At 42.0% G+C, this 17631-nt stretch overlaps 1 protein-coding gene across 4 annotated transcripts in view; it reads right to left on the reverse strand.

The window, feature by feature from the left end:
• Positions 1-768: 768 nt before the first annotated feature.
• Positions 769-17631, reverse strand: part of esrrb (estrogen-related receptor beta) — a 45473-nt gene continuing 28610 nt past the window's right edge. For all 4 annotated transcript variants that reach the window (XM_061696410.1, XM_061696409.1, XM_061696408.1 and 1 more), the window contains 4 exons: positions 16960-17070; positions 16438-16599; positions 7895-8164; positions 769-3634 (listed from right to left, as the gene is read on the reverse strand). In XM_061696410.1, coding sequence (XP_061552394.1) covers positions 3390-3634; positions 7895-8164; positions 16438-16599; positions 16960-17070 — 788 coding nt within the window. In that variant the 3' untranslated portion in view covers positions 769-3389. The remainder of the gene's footprint in view (positions 3635-7894; positions 8165-16437; positions 16600-16959; positions 17071-17631) is intronic.

Raw genomic sequence — 17631 nt, forward strand, 5'->3', positions numbered from 1 at the left:
ACTAGAATAATTACCCATTACAAAAAAAAAAAAAAATGTCAGTAATTTTTGTTGATAAAGCTGTAATGTTACAAGCACAAGCTGCAGACTGTTAAGGATTTTGTCAAATTAGACGATAGTGTAAGTTTGACAAACAATGAAATAACAAACACTCTGTCACATCAACACATCAGTATGACTAGTTTTAATGTTTATATCTGTTCCTGAGAAGGAACTAATCGTAATATGTCAAGTCCAAAAAAATGAAAGAAAAAGTGGCTGCTGGAGTGCATTTTCCCATTTACTTGTTAAAATTATTTTTTTAAATATGACTTTTTTCCTCATCATGTTACAAATTTATTCTCGTAAGATCATGATCTTTTTCTTGTAATATTAGGATTCAATTATTTTCTTCACAAGTAAAAAAAAATAAAAAAATAAAATAAAAAAAGGCCCAGAATTGAAGGGATTGTTCGTTGGACCAGGATGTAGCATTCAACAGTTTTATGGAAATTAATTTAACATTTACCAGGATCTGAGTTATGTTGGTAATGTACATATGTGTGAACACAATCCATAACCTCCTGCAATATGCTTTGCAACATCATTTTTCCAAATTAATAATATATCTACGCCTGTTTACTTATTCCAGTGAATTACTTTTCGTACTGAGCCTGGTAAAAATTTTTAGACAAGCCGTCATATTTGAAAATGTTACGTGTAAAAGTGCATCGTTTGTCTCAGAGGAAGATATCAAGTTAAGATACAAAAGAATCACAGATTTCAGGGAATATTTAATTCATTGATCCCTTACCTTACTGAAAATCAGAATGGACACAGATACTGGCGATTGAATGACCAGAGATAACAAATGTACACCATTGCAAATGATATATTTCACACCATAAATACTCAGTCACGCAGGAGCAGGGAGTCAGTCACCTGCCCCCGTCTGTAGTCCATCACTGAGAGACCAATTGTGATACACTGTTCAAAGGAAAGAGGAACAAAAGAAACACACATACCCGCTTAGTAACCATCATGGATAACATGGGGGTAAGTGGGAGGGGTGACGGTAAAGTCATGTGATCAACGTGAAGCATGCGTTACCTTTACAAACAGATCAGTGAACAATGAATGGGACGGTTATCAATTACAGTTCCAAATATATTTGGCAGGAGCGCTGAGGGAGGATAAAAAACATGGATTGCTCAGGTTAGGTCACAGACATGTAAAGATGATAAAAGGGTGCAGAATCAGAGAAATATTGACATATGATAATGAGGTAGTAGTCAGCAGGGCGCTGCATACTTTATTTTCAATGGTACTTCGGCAACCTACTGCACTGAAGGCTGATATATTTACACACTTAGCTTGTACTGTAAGACATTTTGACGTTAAACAGAGCCGCATTACAAGGTGGGGAAAAAAGAAGGGAACCTTTTTTGTTGTCTAATCGTTATCCACTACAAAAGTATTTCTTTTATTAAAAAAAAAAAAAAAAAAAAGATTTCCTGTATAATGCAGTTTTATTTAAACAAGCACAAACGTTTCTTGCCAGTGGAGCAAAGTAAATATACTTCTTAATCTGATATACAGGTTATATGTGATTGATTAGAGGGATTCAGGATGTTATTTATTAGCAATAGAAATTTTCTGATGGTTTCAATCAGAGGTGGTCCATGATGTATTGCACAACAGCCAGCGGACTTACAGTGTTACTCTACAATGGAGTTGGGAGGTTTATTGGCAAGTAGGGGGTGGTCTGTCTTCTTAACATGGACCTCAGGGTACTGTGAAACCTGGAAAATTGCTGGGCATTGCTATTGTGAGCACGACAGTCACCGTCTCTACTCCTTTGATCACAGTATCATATTTTTGTGACAGCACCGCCGTTTATCATGTCACCCAAAAAAAAATCCTTCAGTAGTATAAACGCGCACGTCTCGCAATTGAGCTGGACCGGACAGGACTGGAGCTCACAGAGGGCGTAATAGACATGAAGCTAAAGGGAGCCTAAGATCTCCTTCTCCCAGCAGGGTTCACACCTTGTAGTGGCACTCTGTTGGCTTGCTGTTACCCTCTGGCGTATGCTGACACTTTGTTTCTTGCATAGCTCGGCCATCCCGCTCTCATAGCGAGCCACTGGCCGCCGGTGTCGTTCGGCACCGGCCACTGTGTCTACATGAGGGTTAAAAAGCGGCCCACGTGCCCGCTGCCATGCAGACGACAACCTCCTGCGGGCTTAAATATAAACCCGGTGCGAAGTGCCTCTGCACCTGCCGTTTACCTTGGTCTGGTCCAGGTTCTATAAATGCCGACACAGCTATTTAAAGACAGAAGGTGTCTAAGATGGTGAGAGCAGATGCTGGCCACCTTGCTCTCAGTGTGCGGGGATGACTCTGCCACAAGCTTAAAGGGTTCCAAAATAGAGCGCTTTGACATATGGGCCTCTGATTGTTTGAACATGGAATCTCCTGGACTGGTGCCACTCTACAGAAAGCCTTTGAAAGTGATGATCAGCTTTCACCTATAGACTCCGTTAGCTCAGCCCATCTTTCACTGGCTTAAAAAGGATACGTTTGGGGCTCGATGGCTGACACGAGGAGGAGTAGGAGAAACGCTGTGCATACGTGTGCGATGGAACTAAGCGAGCAGGCACGGCCTTGTGGCAACAGCAGCGTTGAAACGTAGCACATGAAAGATGAAGGTTCCCACACCGTCATTTATTGCTGAATCACTACAGAAGAAGACTACCGACTAGTGTAACTGCCTATGCTAGTTTGGTTAAACAAGCCTTCCACTCTGACACGGATCAGATCAAACTGTTCTTGAGAGGTACTGTACTGTATGTCCGAGGACATTTGAACTGTTAACAGTTCACATTTAAGAAGTTCTTGTTTTCCTCCCCTCCCTGCGGGCGGAGGGTGAGAGAAAATGGCCACCAGTATCAACAGACATTAAACTGTACACTCAGTCTTCTAGTAATAAATATATACTGTACATGTCCCAGACAGAGTCACAGTGGTGAGTGTTGTTGTTGACACCTCTGCTGCCGTCAGAATAAAATCAATGAAAGAAATCATTTTTCTTGTTACTGGCATCTATTTTTCTGAAGATGCTGAGGGACACCTGGGAGCATGACCAACAACAATTAACAAAACAAATTATTACTGTACATATTATTTCTTATATATTTTAAATTATTCTTCATCATTCTTATTTATATTAACAACCAAGTTTGCTTCTGGTTCTTTTTTTTTTTTTTAAGATTGCGTCCCAGTGTTGCAGAAGGAGGGAGGTCAGTCTGTGTGCTGCCTCGCCAAGCTGAGGTCTCCCCCATCCCGAGCACCCCCAAAATCTTGCTCCTAAAAAGTCTCAATGTGCAGCACTAAAAGCAGCTCCGAGAATCAGACCTTGGCCTCCAGCATCTCCAGGAACAGTTTGTGCATGGGCACCTTGCCCTGCACCTTGATGCTATAAAAGTGCTGCACAGCCTTGGTGGCCGTCTGCCGCAGCAAGGGCAGGGTCATAAGCAGTTTTCCCGCCCGCCGCGGATCCTCCGGGTGCTGGCTGCTCTCGTAGTCCTGCAGGGCCTCGTGCAGAGCGTCCTGCAGCTTCTGGACCGCCTCCATGTCCTCTATGTGCATGGAGTCTATCAGGGTGACAAGATTTAAGAAGAGTAAGAAATGTGCTCTTCACTTGAATACACTGAGGGGATGAGAAGGGATGTGGATTTTTGAAAATTAAAGTTCAAGATTGATATGAAGTGGTATCAGTGCAGCGAGGTGAGGTAGGGAAGACGTTATCAGTATATCTCAACCACAGACAGGACAAAGAATGTATCATAACAAAAACAACAACATGTGCTTTGTTTGTTTTTTTTCCTTCCTAACTCTTTGTTGTGCTGTGCAGCTTATTAAAGTGGCCTTTGACCACTCACACTGAAAATCAATGTTATCCCCCAGTAACGATGGTGCGAATCGTGGGCTAATAGTACACATTAAAAACCCCATTTAGGAAAGACAGACAATTATTAGTAGATATAAAGGGGGCCCCATTAGAGAATTGGATGTCATAGGCAAGTCTGCAATCAAAGTGACACAATTAATTTTCTTGCCTACAGACCTTTTATATTAAGGGAAAAAACATACTGTATTTCTTATGTACTTATGTACAAATTTTTTCAAGACTGCCTTATCACGGTTCATTGTTCCAGCCTGCTATTGGCAGAATTTTCAACAACAGTAATTACATTAATTAGCAATTTGTATTTATTGATTTATTCAGTCCTGCTAATTCTCATATTGCGAAAGGTTTTGTGTATTGCGTTATATTTTAAATTGATACTGTGTAATCTGTATTTTTGTAAAGATAATGCACATTTGCAAGTAGCAACAATGTTAACACCGTATGTAGCAACATAACTTTAAAATTATAGAGTTAACATAGGGAATCTTCATCATCCCTGAGGGGGTAATTTGTTCATTTTAGGTCTTCCGTACCTGTAAAAAGACTGTAAACTAGTCCACCGTGCTATTTTATATTTGCCTACATTTTGTTCTGTTGGGTAAAAAAAAAAAGAAAACTGTATTTTTCTATGTTAACTTTTTAATTTTTCTTTAATTTACTTCATATGTTAATAAATTGTTGAACTACTCTCAAGCTTCTTTTTCAGTACAAATGTTTTGCAACTGGCAGTTTAAAAAAGTTTTGTAAGAATATATATATATATTTTTTGATAATATTCGAGATCGGACAATATGTAAAACTAAATCAATTATCGTTTTTTTTTTTTTTTTGCCCTCTTGCCTAGATCTATGCCCAACTACAGTATAAGCACCAGCAATCGTCGCTGTTCCCAAAGAGCAGAGAGACTATACCCCTGTATTGTTGTATGCTCTGTTTGGATGTGTTGCTCATCTGTCTGTGTTAAAGCATTGCCATTGTGTGAAGGTTTACAATTACCATAACATCTACACTGATTTCCATTAGCCGGTTTATAGCTTTTTGCATTATAAAACTAGCATTAAGCTAGCTGACCTTTGTTGGATAAAATTATGTGAGTCTGTTTAACAATTTGATGTTTAAATGCTTAAATGAAATGCTTAATTCTGTTTTGTTTTATGTTAGTTTTACTATAAGCTTCAACTGGCAATGACATAAAAACAGCTTGAAGGCAAGTACACTTTGCCTCTTATTTAGAGAACTGTGCCAGCGAAGAAAACATGCAAGCAATACGTTTTCTCCTCATATTTTTTAGATTGTAGGGTGAAAGCTGCAGCTGGCTACTAGTGTGGATTGAATGGGTGGCAACAATGGGAAAATAATATGGCAGTATTTTAAGGGGAATAGCCCATCAGCAACATATTGGGGGTGGAAAAAAAATAAAAAAGAACTATTAATGAGTTCATTTTTTGAGTAGTGAACTGAACTTTGAACTAGTTGGCGTAGAAAATGAACTTTCCCATCGCTGCTGCCAACAACATATTGCGGGCCATGACGCCCACTAGCCAGAGGCTGAGCTGTATTGTATTTGTTTATGAAGTAAACAAGTGACAAGAGCACAAGTAAGTAACATTTCCTGTTGCTTACCTTCTGTAATATGTGAGAACTTGGTGAGCCTCTTCGCAAAAAATTAGAATATGAATACATTTAAGTTGTTACTAGCTGTCCACGACCCCCTTTTGGGTACCAACCCAGCAGTTGAGAATGCCTTATTTAAAACACGAGGGAGGGATAAAACCATTAAAGAAACATTTTTATATGGTTTGTTCATATTGCACATTTTCACCTGTCGTGGGTGGAATGTATCCCCTGTGATAAACAGGGGTTCACTGTACTCACACAAACTTGGACTCAATTCTTATTTGACCACCTGTGTGGTCTTGAGTTCAAATACATGTCTCGAGCATCATGTTACATGCTCCTCTCTCATTGTCGCCTTTTGCTCTGTTGCTATCAGCCCTTCTTTTATCAGGGAGTCTCTGCGGTGGCGTGTCTCTCAGTGGCTAACCACCGTCTGACACCCCAGAGGCGGCGAGTCATTGGCCGCCTCACACGCCTCACCTTGGCGCCATGCGTTTGGCCACGTGGGATGATAAAAGGGCCCCATATTCATTGACTGGAACAAGCGTATTCCCAAAACCTTGAGACATTTTTCAACCCGATGGCTTTCAAGCCCTCTGTGGTGAAATGAAGTAGGTCAGTTGGAAAAGTACAAGGCAGGGGGAGGGAGAGGCGGGAAGAACATAATTATCTTATGTTAGATTTACACTGAAATAGAAAACAGAACCCTAATGATCATTTTTACTAATCAGAATTTTTTTTCACATATTAAACTCTAAGTCGCACATACATTTCAGGCCTCATTTAACGAGACTTTACAAGAATGTTTGAAGAAACAAGCACAGGCCTTCTCCAAAGCTTAAACATTAAAAAGGGATTTTCCTTTTTCCCTTTACCTGACTGTGTATGACTATAGTAAATTCTGCTGTGTTTAACTGCAAAAGTATTTAGTTTCACCTATTCTAAAAGACAAGGAATTGGATAGGCCTACTCTTTTATGATACAATCATTGAGATGTCACAATGTAATTGGAACATCCTTGGAAGAACAGCGAACAATCGCAAAAAATGTAGCTTGGTGTATGAAAAAAGGTGTAGGGGGCAAACTCCTTGGCAGAGGTAATAAAACGGGAAGAAAAAGCAAGCAGCGTGTTGTGTTTGCAGGAGGGATGGAGTTAAAAAAAACAACTTTAAAGAAACAATTTCCTTGCAATCCATCAGTGAGCCCACGTCGATGTGATTGATAAACTGCTAATTACAAAATCAATGGCTATGAATTTTCACAGCTGTCAGAGAGGGCGGCTCCCAGGAGAATGATTTCCCAGAGACCTTGTTCTCACGTTGCGGACACCCTCCTGCTCTTCCTCTTCACCCCCCAGCCCACCTCGTGACCAATGCTCTGCTTTCTAAAAGCAAATTGCTTACATCAGCATTTTCATTTTTACAGCCTGGACAAAACAAGGTGGGGGGTGCGGCTAGTGACCCTAGCGGGCATTGATCAGAAAGGGGGGGGGGGGGGGGGTAGTCTCCTTAAAAGGAGCCTGTCAATAGCAGGGGCTGTCTTCACATTGGGACAAACGAGCTCTATCGCGGCCTGATACTCATTCCATTCGACTTAACACATTTTATTGACAGCCACTGTGCTCCTAATGAAATGCTAAATTTATCTCCAGTGGCTGCTGTGCCCTGCAGCTACTGTTATGGAGATAGCGGAGGAGAAATACAACTCAGAAGGTGTTCAATTAAAAAGCCACCTCCTTCCCATGCCTCTTTCTCGTGCACTGCCCTTATCTTCTCCCCATCTGTGCAGCTCATGCTCCAAACGAAAGGTTACACGCTAAAACTATATTCATATACAAAAGTGAGAAATGTCATCTAGGAAACTGTTGGCCAACACCTCAGTTTCATTGTGTGGTCAGCATACACATTGGCCAAGTAAGAAAATTGTCAAATCCACCAAACATAAACATAAAATATATTGAAGCACAAGTTTATTTGTTAATGGGTTTCAGACTGTTGAATATAGTCTAGTGTATGAACAAGTAAAATTTAAAAAACTTTATGATTGTGAAGTAAATTAAACCTTTATATTATTTTTTTATTTAAAAAGAATTATACAATGTTACATTTAAAAAAGTGTGTGTGCGTGCACGTTCAAACAAAAACCGTGATCTAAAATGTCAGAAAAATAGACAAATAATTCACTGCAGTTATTAGTGGTAATCATCAACTAGTATACTTTTCTAAAAAAATGACCCAAAATAGTATATATTTAAAATACATATTAGATTTGATTAGTTAAAAAAATTAACTCCTAAGTACCAGTGTGTGCGTTGTTAATGGCCCACCTGAGTTGGCAAGAGCAATGGCCTTGAGGGTGACAAACTCCTCCTTCTCCACTTTGAGCTTCTTGTATTTGCGGACCAGCTGCAGGATGGACACGTAGAGGTCAAGCAGGCCCGTCAGCCGTGAGTGCTCCTCGTCCATGATGTAGTCTTCGGCGTACACCAGCTCGTCCTCGTAGGGAAGCGAGCGAAACACGATGCTAAGGATGAGGATCTCCATCCAGGCGCTCTGCAGCAGACTCATCTGGTCTCCCAGAGACAAAGTGGAAAAGCCTGGAAGGAAACCAGGGGATACTACATGAGGGCCAGGAATAAACAAATACATTTTGAACCACAATGGTGCTAAGTAGAACGGAACCTCTGCCATTTAGTGTGACCACGAATTGCATGCAGTAAATAAAGAGCATTGACCTCCTGCAGTTTAACCGAACTCTTGTCATTAACAAACATGCATTGGCGGAGGTAAACACCAACAGGTTTTTGTTTTTGTTTTTCAAAAGAAATTGGTGGTCAAAAATGAAGCTCAAGGTTGAGTGCAAACAGTGGCACACATTGGAAAGCACTGCTTAAATTTAAATTAAGGAACACAGGAAGGTCCTCTTTGAAGCAGGTGTCAGGGTGTTGGAGTGGGCTTTGCTGTGAGCGAGGACAGTAAATCGGCGCAAAGGTCTGGGATGCACAAAGCCAGGTGGTTACACCTCGTATCCTGTCAAACTTGCACTGGTGAGCCGGGGATTAGCGCTTGGACGAGTTCTGGTTGCAGAGGTTGAGGACATGACACACACATGCGTGTAGGAGGAAGAAGGTGATGAGGGGGGACGTACACACAAATCTTCACAAACTTACTCAAACACGCGCCACCAAGGAAAAGAGACGCACAGGGAAACACAGGCCTGCCAAAATGCCCACACAAAAGCACACATGAGGACAGAAAGCATGGGGGTCACATGGTTGAACCCCAGACTCAAGACAAATCTACTTTAACAGCAGCTGGATGGGCTCAAATTGGCTCAGGTGCATCAAACCTCTAAGTCACAACTATACAACCTAATGTTGCCCTGTGAGAAATTCAAAAGAATCAAAAAAAGAGTTCATCTAAAAAGAGAAATATTTTAAAGTCTATTTCCCTTGATACTAGGCAGCAATAAACTGTCAAGACTACACCCCCCATTCAACCCACCCTTTCCCTCCCTCCGCCTCTTGTGCCTGCAGGCGGCCCATTCTGACAGCATATTAGGCTCTCCAGCTCCACCCATGATTAACATGATTGCTTTTACAAGTTCGCTGTTGCCATGCCACCTGCCACTGCGTGATTAAGAAGCGATAGATTACAGTATTGACCCGAGCCGCTCAACACATCTATGCCCTGCATTTTCTCTGAAAATAAATGATCACACTTCGGGGCCGCCACAAGCCCTTGTGTTTATCTGTGCCTGCCCAGGACAACAAAGAACACACACACTAACACACAAGCGGAAATAAACGGCATGATGTGGAAGCAGCAGAAAAAGAACCAGAACCCAGCAGAGTGGTACCTGTGTTCAATTCCCCTTATCGTGGTGATGACCACTGCAGGGGGAGAGCTGCAGGATACATTAATTAAGAGATTGAGATCAGAATGTGCGGGCCTTCACATTTTGAAGGGGAATCAATAGTCGGTAGAATAGAGTGCTAACAGTCCGGCAAAACTGGTCGGAGGGCTGGCGAATTAGACCACACAAACAACTGCTGAAAGCACTCTAAGTACTTCACTATTATCAGTGGAAGCAATAAACCATGGTTTGTAAAAGCCTATGCCATTAAACATATTTGGGGTGAATGTTAAAATGCTTTGTCGTGTTATTTCCTTGTCTGCATGCGTGTCTATTAAGTTGAACAGAATGCGGACTGGCCAGAAGATAACTGTCATCCGAGGACAGGGGCCCTCTTGATGGCCGCGTCAGGTTGGCATCGCAATCACAGGCAAAGCCCTGTCGAGCCTTTTAATGGCAAAGAGGGATGAAGCGGAACTAAAGCGCCGCTCCCAATGTGACAGCCCGTGTGAAGGCCTCGTTTGGTTCTTGTTGAAGAGGCGTTAGAGTTATACAGCGCGCAGTCCTCAGCCATATGCACATAGCCCAGCAGCCTACAATTACCTTTGACGCTAAAAGTCCTTAAATTTAATCCACTGTTGTGAGATGGAGAGGTGGTGTTTTCCCGCTGCTCCATCCGTTCTCTTCAGGGCCTAAATTATCGCTCCAAATGGAATCTCGTGTCGTTGCCTTGCCGTTTTTCCACTCAATTTAATCGAGTAACGAAGTGACTTCCCGACTCCGCAGGTCACAAAGCGCTCCGGCCGCCGCACTCTGAAGGTGGCCCGGTTAAGTGCCGCCAGAGTGGGTGATTTCCTCTAATGAAATATCAATATTTACATCTTCATTTCCAGCCCACTGCTGATAGTGAGGTTTGACCAAACATGACACGATATTGACCAAATCAGAGAGGCCTGTCTGCACACTTGAATGCCCTTTTCCACTCCACTTCTGAGTGCATTTAAAAGTCACACACAGCCAAAATAATAATACTAATAACAAAGCACAGCTTTATCGTGTGCATTTAGCTCTGACAGGGATTTTCATTTTCAAGATTACACGATGTAAAACATGCTCATGACTACCATTGACATATTCACTTCCATCAAGTTTCAAAAAAAGATTGCAGCTGACAGAGCTAACCTGCATTTTCCTCAAAAGGTTGGGGATAAGAGTAGCGATGAGGCAAAAAAGCCAAAAAAGCCTAAAAAACATCACCTCTGCCTTTATCTCACCAGTGGGGAAGCTCAAACCCATAGACGGCCAACTCAAGCCTCTCAGAGATTAATCACAAACTGTTTCATATACCAGAGGACGGGATGGTCCAAAATGAAATGATAGAGATTTCAGTCGAGCTGGAGCTCATATTCTATTAATTTATTATTGTTTCCCTCTCCCTGAGGGCCATTAGCGCGGGTAATAAAAAGAGATGTAATTACGAGGCATGGTGGCCCCCTCCAGCTGCAGCCCCCTCGTAACTCACCCTCAATCAGACAACAGAGAGGAGCGAGTGAGTGAGGGAGGGAGGGAAGGTAACAAAAATGGAAGCAGAGTGAGGGAGTGAATTGTAGGATAAAAGAGAGAAGATACAGGGCAGAGAGGAGGAAGATAAGGACAAGGGAAAAGGAGCAAGAGCATAAAGTGAAAGGGGACCAGAGCGCAGGGGGGGAAGGAAATGGGAGATAGACAGTCATTCTGGCTGGACAGAGGCTGATCTATCATAGCCAGCTATCAGAAGGACAAGCAGGCCCTGAAGACTTGTGCCCGGCAGCAATCTCACCTCAGCCAAGGCAAGTGTTCTCTGGGCTCCAGTTGGAGTCAAACTGCCTCTAACTGGGCCCCAGAGGTTCTGCACATCTTCTTTTTTTCACCACTATATCCTCAAACTGAGCAGAGGGATCATGCTTTGAGACACTTAGTTTATATCAAAGCTTGCCATTTCAGATGACACTTAAAAAATAAAATACATCTCTGATTTGTATAGAACTCTCAAATCTGCCAGACTGCGGTGGAAGATGTATAACCAATACCACTGAATGTAGGAGTATGTGGACCATGATTCTTCTTGAGTGGACATGGCAACATCAGGATGAATAGCAACCTGATAATAAAATGTGGCAGTTGACAGAATTCTACCTATAGTCAACCCGACGCACATAAATGTTCAACAAGTGTTCCCTATAGACATTAAACCTCTTATCATATTGGATGCAATTGTTGTGTTGAAATTGTGTCATACTGTCTGAAATAATCTAGTTTATTTTCATCTTTAATACCGTTTTTTTTAAGTCCTCTTTCTGCCTTTTTTCAAGGTGATAACCAACCAACCCATTATCCCATTGTATGTATAACATAAGAGAATGGGTGATTTGACCAATACCCTGTGAACATTATGGGGTTAGAGAATGTTAAATTCAGTAATCCCTTTTGTTTTAATCTACCCCCCATGACCTCCTGACCCCAGAATTGGAAGACTTTAGCCCTCTCCGGGGTCCCACCTCCCAATCTCAATGTTAGATATCGTTGTTTGGCTCCAGAAAAAAAATAGCCTTTCATCATTACCATAATTACACATAATGTATCTCTTCAGCCATGAAGCGCCACAGTTTAATGAGGGATGAAGCAGTGTTGATGATCTCTTGAAGGCATACTACCATCACCTTCAGGAATTTCTGACGGTTCAGCATCAAGCACTTTCAGGACAGACAGAAAAGGGATTTTTACACTTGCAGAGTTTATATATATATATATATATATATATATACATATATATATATATATATATATATATATATATATATACATATATATATATATATATATATATATATATATATATATATATATATATATATATATATATATATATATATATATACACACACACACACACACACACCAGTTCAGGGTGTACCCCGCCTCTCGGCCAAAGATGGCTGGGATAGGCTCCAGCACGCCCGCGACCCTTGTGAAGATAAAGCGGAACGGAAAATGGATGGATGCGTGGGTGGCATATATTGTATTTATTCAAGTGGACGGTGGAATTGGGTCACAGTTACAGTATATTAAAGCAGAAGCCACTATTTGAGGTAAAACGTTCAGAAGTTTTGTGTTTCAATTGTGAGGCAAATGGATAGATAGCGTAAAAGATGTGTGTGGGGTGACAGTAACATAAATATTTCCAACACATATTCCACCCAATTGTGAAAACATTCCAGTCCAAATTTAAGTATTCCGAAGCTCCAAACAAAGACTCTGTAGGCTTCCAGTCCAGCTGTCATTATGATGGGGGTGTACCTGCTTATATCTCAGAAACAGCAAAACAAAACCCTCCCCCATCCCACCTGGCAGACCTCCCCATTCTGGAGTTGCATCCTCCTGACTGTCTGCCTGCTTCTGATACACTGTGTCCCATCTCAGTCTCCCTGTAGCTTCCACCTTCCAGCTGCTGGAAGGTGGCTTTTGTAGCCACCTTCCAGCAGCTCTTTTCCTGTTCAGGTTCAGCCCTCAGCATGCACCTGATTGCTCAATCTATCTTTATCTCCTGTGTTGAAGCCTACATCAGAGGGTAAATTGAATATACTAAGAGCTGTCTGTTGATGTCTATATTTAATAAAGTGCACTGATGAGGTGCTGATTTATTGCTGGCCAGCATTCACACTCTATTACAAGGAGATTACGCAGCTTGAGTGGGATCAGGCCGGCAACTGAGTAAGTAGATTTCACAATTTAATGGCAAAGAGAAAACAAGAGTCCTGTGGGGGAGGAGGGTGGGCTTGGGTTTTTATTATGGTGGAGGGCTACAATGATGCTAACACGACAACTTACAACGCGACATCGCTGTTGTCTGCATGTTAAATCCTAACACGCCAGACGGCTGTCAGTCAAATGAGGAGCTGATAGAGGAGGACGAGTTTATAGAACAAACTAAAAAGAAAAACCCAAGGAATTTGGTGTAATTCTAATACTAACATATGCAATTACATATGATGAGGTAATTATTTCTTTAGGATGATATCAGCGTGATGCAACAACCTATATTGTATAGGTCACATACTCGAACAAAAATACATTTTATTGCTTAGGAGCAAGGCAGCGGCTGCAGCAGAGTGTCAATGTTTGCTTGGCCCTTTAGCCTTCCGAGAATTCCCAGGTGAAAACACTCCAGCTTCGGAAGCTGGGTTGGGAGTCGGCAAACACCGAACAACAAGCCCCTCCTGTATACATCGCATGCATAGCGGGTTTTATATATGAGCGCATGACATTCCCATAGTGGGTGGGAAGGAATTCAGGGTGGAACATTGAGGTCAGGGGTCACACTCACCTCCCGTCGCTCCTGAAGAAGACAGCAATGTCAAAGTAGTAAACAGATTCTACCACACTGTAGCTATGGATATACGGAGTTCCCTGCTACATTAAAGCTCTTGGACAAAGTGAAATGCAGCTTTATGGGATGCAAGGTGACAAGATGGGTGGACGGTGGACTATATGTATGTCAAAGGTTGTTAGCACCTACAGGAGCAAGTCGTCATCTGTCAGCATCCCCCTAACACTGCAACTAATGACCCTGTCATCCTTAGGCAACAGCCGTGTTAGACTCTACTGCATGGCGCTATTTGGAGCAGGACTGTAGTGACGAGAATATCCACAGTGATTACCAGTTAATCAAATACACACCGAATGGTGACGTGGCACTTGATAACTCCCGACTTCAATAAAGGGTTCTTTTTGTTTTGTTGATAGAAATAAGCTAAAGCATAAATGCATAAAGATCACTGAATAAAAATTGAAACAAAAAAATAACATTACAACACACCTAGTAAAAGGTAATATCTAAACTCATTACAAAGTTTTTATATCTTCTGTTTTGCACCTCATTACATGTGCTTGATTCAACATGGGGGAAAAAAAACTTTTGGGAAGGCCAAAGTGCCAGTTTTCAGGAGTTTTAAATTGTTACATTTGGCCTTTAGTTATTGGCCTATCTGTCAGTGGTCTAATCAATGTGGTCTAGTTCATAATGAACTGTTAATCTTTTTAATTCCATTGCCTATGGGCTCAGAAATCTATCAGAATGCAATCACCCTCCTGCCCCCCTTTCTTTTTTGGTCCCGCAGCACACTGCAAACGCATGGTACGCTACCCTGGGGTTGCTTTCGTGCATGGAGAGTTAGCGCATGGAGTGGCAAAACCACTGAACCGTCTCTGATCAGGTTCAGCCATGTACAACTCAATTATGTTGCTATTTCATGGCCAGAGGACACCCACTGTGCTAATACAGACGTGTGGCAGACAAAGCACTCAGGGACCAGTCGTCTTTATTTTGGCCAACTCGTGTGTAAAGAATGATAAGTTATAAGATAGCAAATATAAAACAGAAGCAAGCAAGTTATTTGAAATCAGGCCAGAATAATCTACTTGGGAGTCTACAGTACTGCAGGTACTGCACATTGTTTAGCAGAAGACACTCTGGCTTACTGCCTTAGGTTTTGGGTTAAATGATCATTACCGCCGCATTTGGAATGACACAAATCCCATTATCATTATGCATCTATGCAATGTGCAATATGTGTTTGTATAATCTGATTATCACAACACTCAACACTGTCACTGTCAGAAAACCTAGTTAAAGTGTACATAGTCTCCAATACAGCAATGATACTTCTCTATGAGTTTTTCATTTTATTAAAATAAGACCACTCTGTGGCCTCATCTCGGGAAATACTCTGTATTTTAAACATAATGGACTGGGCTAGAGTCTATATACAGTAGTTCATATAATTGCACACTCCAAAAACCAGCATGATCCAGGTTTGAGCTTAGCTACAACTCTCAAATTTTTGGGACTGGACAATGAGAATGCGTGTTACCAGGTCACCTGAGGTCGAGTCCTGAGTAAGCTTCTTGGTTAAACGCTCAGTCTGCTGACCGTGCACGGCGCATGGGGAGTTATCAAAACAGTTTAGATGCATAACGGGGCAGGGCTGAGGCCAAGGGCCGGGAGCATATCCATTGGTAATCTCCTTACTATCAGATCTGTAAGTGATTAATACCCTACCTTCTGAGAAGTACTTAAGACCTTTTCAGCACAAAATGCACCTGCCATAGCTGACTTGACTTTGATGAAAATAAATAAATTGCAATTATATGTACTGTATCGTTTCACCTGTTTTTGACATCTTGCATAATAGTACTAGTATTTGTGCGAGAAAGGACAGACAGTGTATGTGTCACTGCTGTGTTTGTGCGAGTGTGAGTTGTGCTACTAAGAAGAGGTTATGAAAGTGAGAGAGAGGTGGACATTCATTAGTCTTTTGGCCCTTCTCGAACACCGCTGTGATGTTATAGAGTTATGGGGGCCAAGCTAAAGATCAAGGAGAATCTGCGTTGGTGGCAAAAAAATAGGGGCTAAACAATGTGTTCTTTGTCAAAATCATAGCAAAATTCTTACAGGAAGCAAAATCTCTGCTGACGTGAGGTGCGCTGTGTCCTTAATTCAACAGCCTCTTATAACCTAACACCTCGTCTATCAGAATGTCTATGGGCCGAAGAGGAAATACGATTATGCCCATCAATAATTCAACGAGTGTGTGTGCCTGTGCTGAGTGTGCGTTCATGTGGGCATACGTGTGTCTGCGTGTGGTATGATGTGTTGTTTGAGTCGGCAAGACCCCAACTTTACTCTATATCTCCCTTGTGATTACAACATGCAATGGCAGCAGGTCAATGTGTTCCCCTCTCCATTCAATGTCGGGATTTTAGATGCACTCTATTGATTTGTTTCTTGCACAGCTATGTCCATTTCACACACCCTCCATGCCACACGCCCTGTGGCGTTGTGAGCTTCTCTCATTAATTATCTGTGTGAGGGTGTGGGGACATTATATTCGTATAGCATGAAACAGAGGATAGGAAAGAGAATAGGAAAAATCAGGCAGAGCAAAGTGGTTAAAATAGCAGAACATGAGATTATACCTGGGATGTGCTTGGCCCAGCCAATGATGACAACCAGCTCACGGTCAGCCAGGTCGCACAGTGTGGTAAGAGCCTTTATGTCGCTCTCCGGCATGGTGGGGTCAGGCATGGCGTAGATCTTCTCTGGCTCTGCCACCAACAAGTGAGATACTATCTTTGTGACTGAGGGTAGAGGAGAAAAGGAGGGCAGACAAAACAAAATAGATGTTAAATGCGTTATCATTAAATAAGCTCCATGAGCTGAAACACATCCTTGTGAGAAATTTTGTATGCAGTCAAATGAAGGTTTACAAATCTCTTTTGAAACAAAACAGATGTATGGGTGAAAATATGGGACACTATTGTCCTTGAGCTCATGAATAATACCGGCCCACATTTCTGACCAGACCTGCTCGAACAACAGACAGAGACTGGAATGTTATTTAGCCTCAAATTTTGCTTAACCTTTACCTGATTGCTGGCCTGGCAGAGGAGGGGCGACGGAGAAGGGAGACAATGGACTAGTGACGGGGCAGTACTCACGAGGCTTTTTGGTAGGAGGGGGGAGCGCCAAGCCCAAGTATGGGTTGTTTTCAGTGTCCAACCTCCTCTTGTACTTCTGTCTGCCGCCTCGAACTCGATCCAGGCGAACCCCTATGGAGGACAAATTGAGAAGACCACAATATAGACACAATCAGTATCAAGCACATTCGCAGAAAAGTTTGGCAAAATATAAATTGAAACTGGTATGTTACAGATTACACTAGGCAGGTTTAAGTACGTGTAAACCACTACTCTGAGGATTGGTTTGGGCTCCAGCTTTGAAAAAAAAAAAAAAGACTGCATGGGGCTGTAAAAGCGTGCGTGTGTTTAAGCATGCATGTCAGTAGGTGTGTGGATATGTCAGAGGAAAGCCTGTGTTCCCATATGTGGTCCATGCCTGGCTGGTCTACTGTGACACAGCTGAGCCCAGAGCAGGTCTAAACATATGAATATTTAACGCAGGGTCAATGATCTCACAGACTGGCCCTCTAATTATTTAGCTTTCGGATGAGACGTTCTGCATACTAATTGGCTCTTTACTTGTTTGTGCATGAGTGAGCGCTCTGGTGTGTGTGGTCCTTAAGATCCAGTAAAAGAAACGTGACCAGCCAACGTGTCAATACACTGTCCCCCCACACACAGTGAAAAAAACATCCGCTGTCATACTCCCCA

This window comes from Phycodurus eques, chromosome 14 (genome assembly GCF_024500275.1).
Source record: "Phycodurus eques isolate BA_2022a chromosome 14, UOR_Pequ_1.1, whole genome shotgun sequence".
Lineage (NCBI taxonomy): Eukaryota > Metazoa > Chordata > Actinopteri > Syngnathiformes > Syngnathidae > Phycodurus > Phycodurus eques.